This window comes from Penaeus monodon, chromosome 20, assembly GCF_015228065.2.
Source record: "Penaeus monodon isolate SGIC_2016 chromosome 20, NSTDA_Pmon_1, whole genome shotgun sequence".
NCBI classification, from domain to species: Eukaryota; Metazoa; Arthropoda; class Malacostraca; order Decapoda; family Penaeidae; genus Penaeus; species Penaeus monodon.
Window position 1 is genome coordinate 28,640,399 of NC_051405.1, and position 1,137 is coordinate 28,641,535.

At 37.2% G+C, this 1,137-nt stretch overlaps 1 protein-coding gene across 1 annotated transcript in view; it reads left to right on the forward strand.

Moving 5' to 3' along the window:
* LOC119585741 (WD repeat-containing protein 46-like) overlaps positions 1-1,137 on the forward strand; it is a gene marked incomplete at its 3' end in the record, with an annotated part of 12,997 nt that overhangs the window by 10,898 nt on the left and 962 nt on the right. Inside the window, 2 exon segments of the mRNA XM_037934436.1 lie at positions 300-447; positions 759-898. Of these exon segments, the coding sequence (XP_037790364.1) occupies positions 300-447; positions 759-898 (288 nt within the window).

Consider the following 1,137-nt stretch of genomic DNA (forward strand, 5'->3'; position numbering starts at 1 on the left):
GAGAGTAGATTCCAGAAGTTAAATATTTGGATGCTACAAACATGTCCTCTTTGTCATTTACTTGCATCTCAGTAGACTGTCCGTAGAAAAGGTTGGATTTTAGGCTAATGGTTGAGCATTCTAGTCTTTCAGTATTTTTTGGAATGTATTTTCTTTTTTATGCCTTTCCCTTTGATTTTGTATATTTCACAGTATGTAAAGCATAGATGATGGTAAACTACTAACAGTAATGACAGGGTGAACCCAAGAAATATTGAAAAAAACATTTGTTCTTACAAGTTACACATTTTCCCCCCCAGGTCTACAGAAATGTCATAGATGGAGGATGCAAAAAACCATACATGCAACACAAGGGTGGGAACACCATTCATGGGATGCAGTTCTGTCCCTATGAGGACGTGCTTGGCATCTCTACCTACAACGGCTTTTCGAGCCTCATCATTCCAGGTTTGTAAAAAGAAAAGTCTTTCTTTCTTGCTTCAATTCCTATTCAGTTCAGTAATTTTTGCTAAGAGGATAAATGTAAAAAGTGAATGATTAATATTATGACACTCTTAATCTTGGAAATTAATTTTTTTGTTTTACCATAGGATTGGAAAGTATGTCATAAGACATCTTTATTTATTGCAGTTTTGGATTTTTTTAGTTTAATACAGAGGGGATGTTTCCAAACAAAGCATGTAGGCCTAACCATATGTCAAATCATAATCTTTATGTCTTCACCATTCACACTATACTCTCATCCTACTCACCTTCAGGTGCTGGAGAACCAAACTACGATGCTCTAGAAGCCAACCCTTACATCAGCACATCAGGTCGTCGGGAGGCGGAGGTCAAGTCCCTCTTAGCCAAGGTGCCATCGGAACTCATCACTCTCGACCCCACGTCCATCTGCCAGGTACGGATCTTGGTCTTGGGTGAATTCTGTTGCCGTTGCGATGCTTGTTTCATTTGGTTAAATGTCGTGTGAACTTAGAGTGCTTAGAATTCGAATTTATGTAAGGTGGGGTCTTTAAAAAATGTATTTTAGCAAGAGGAAATGTTCTGTTTTGATTGTTAATTTTTTATGGTATTATTTTCTGTGTCAATTTAAATCTTATATTTTGACTCTGTTCTTATCTTCCCCTCTTGTTTTTG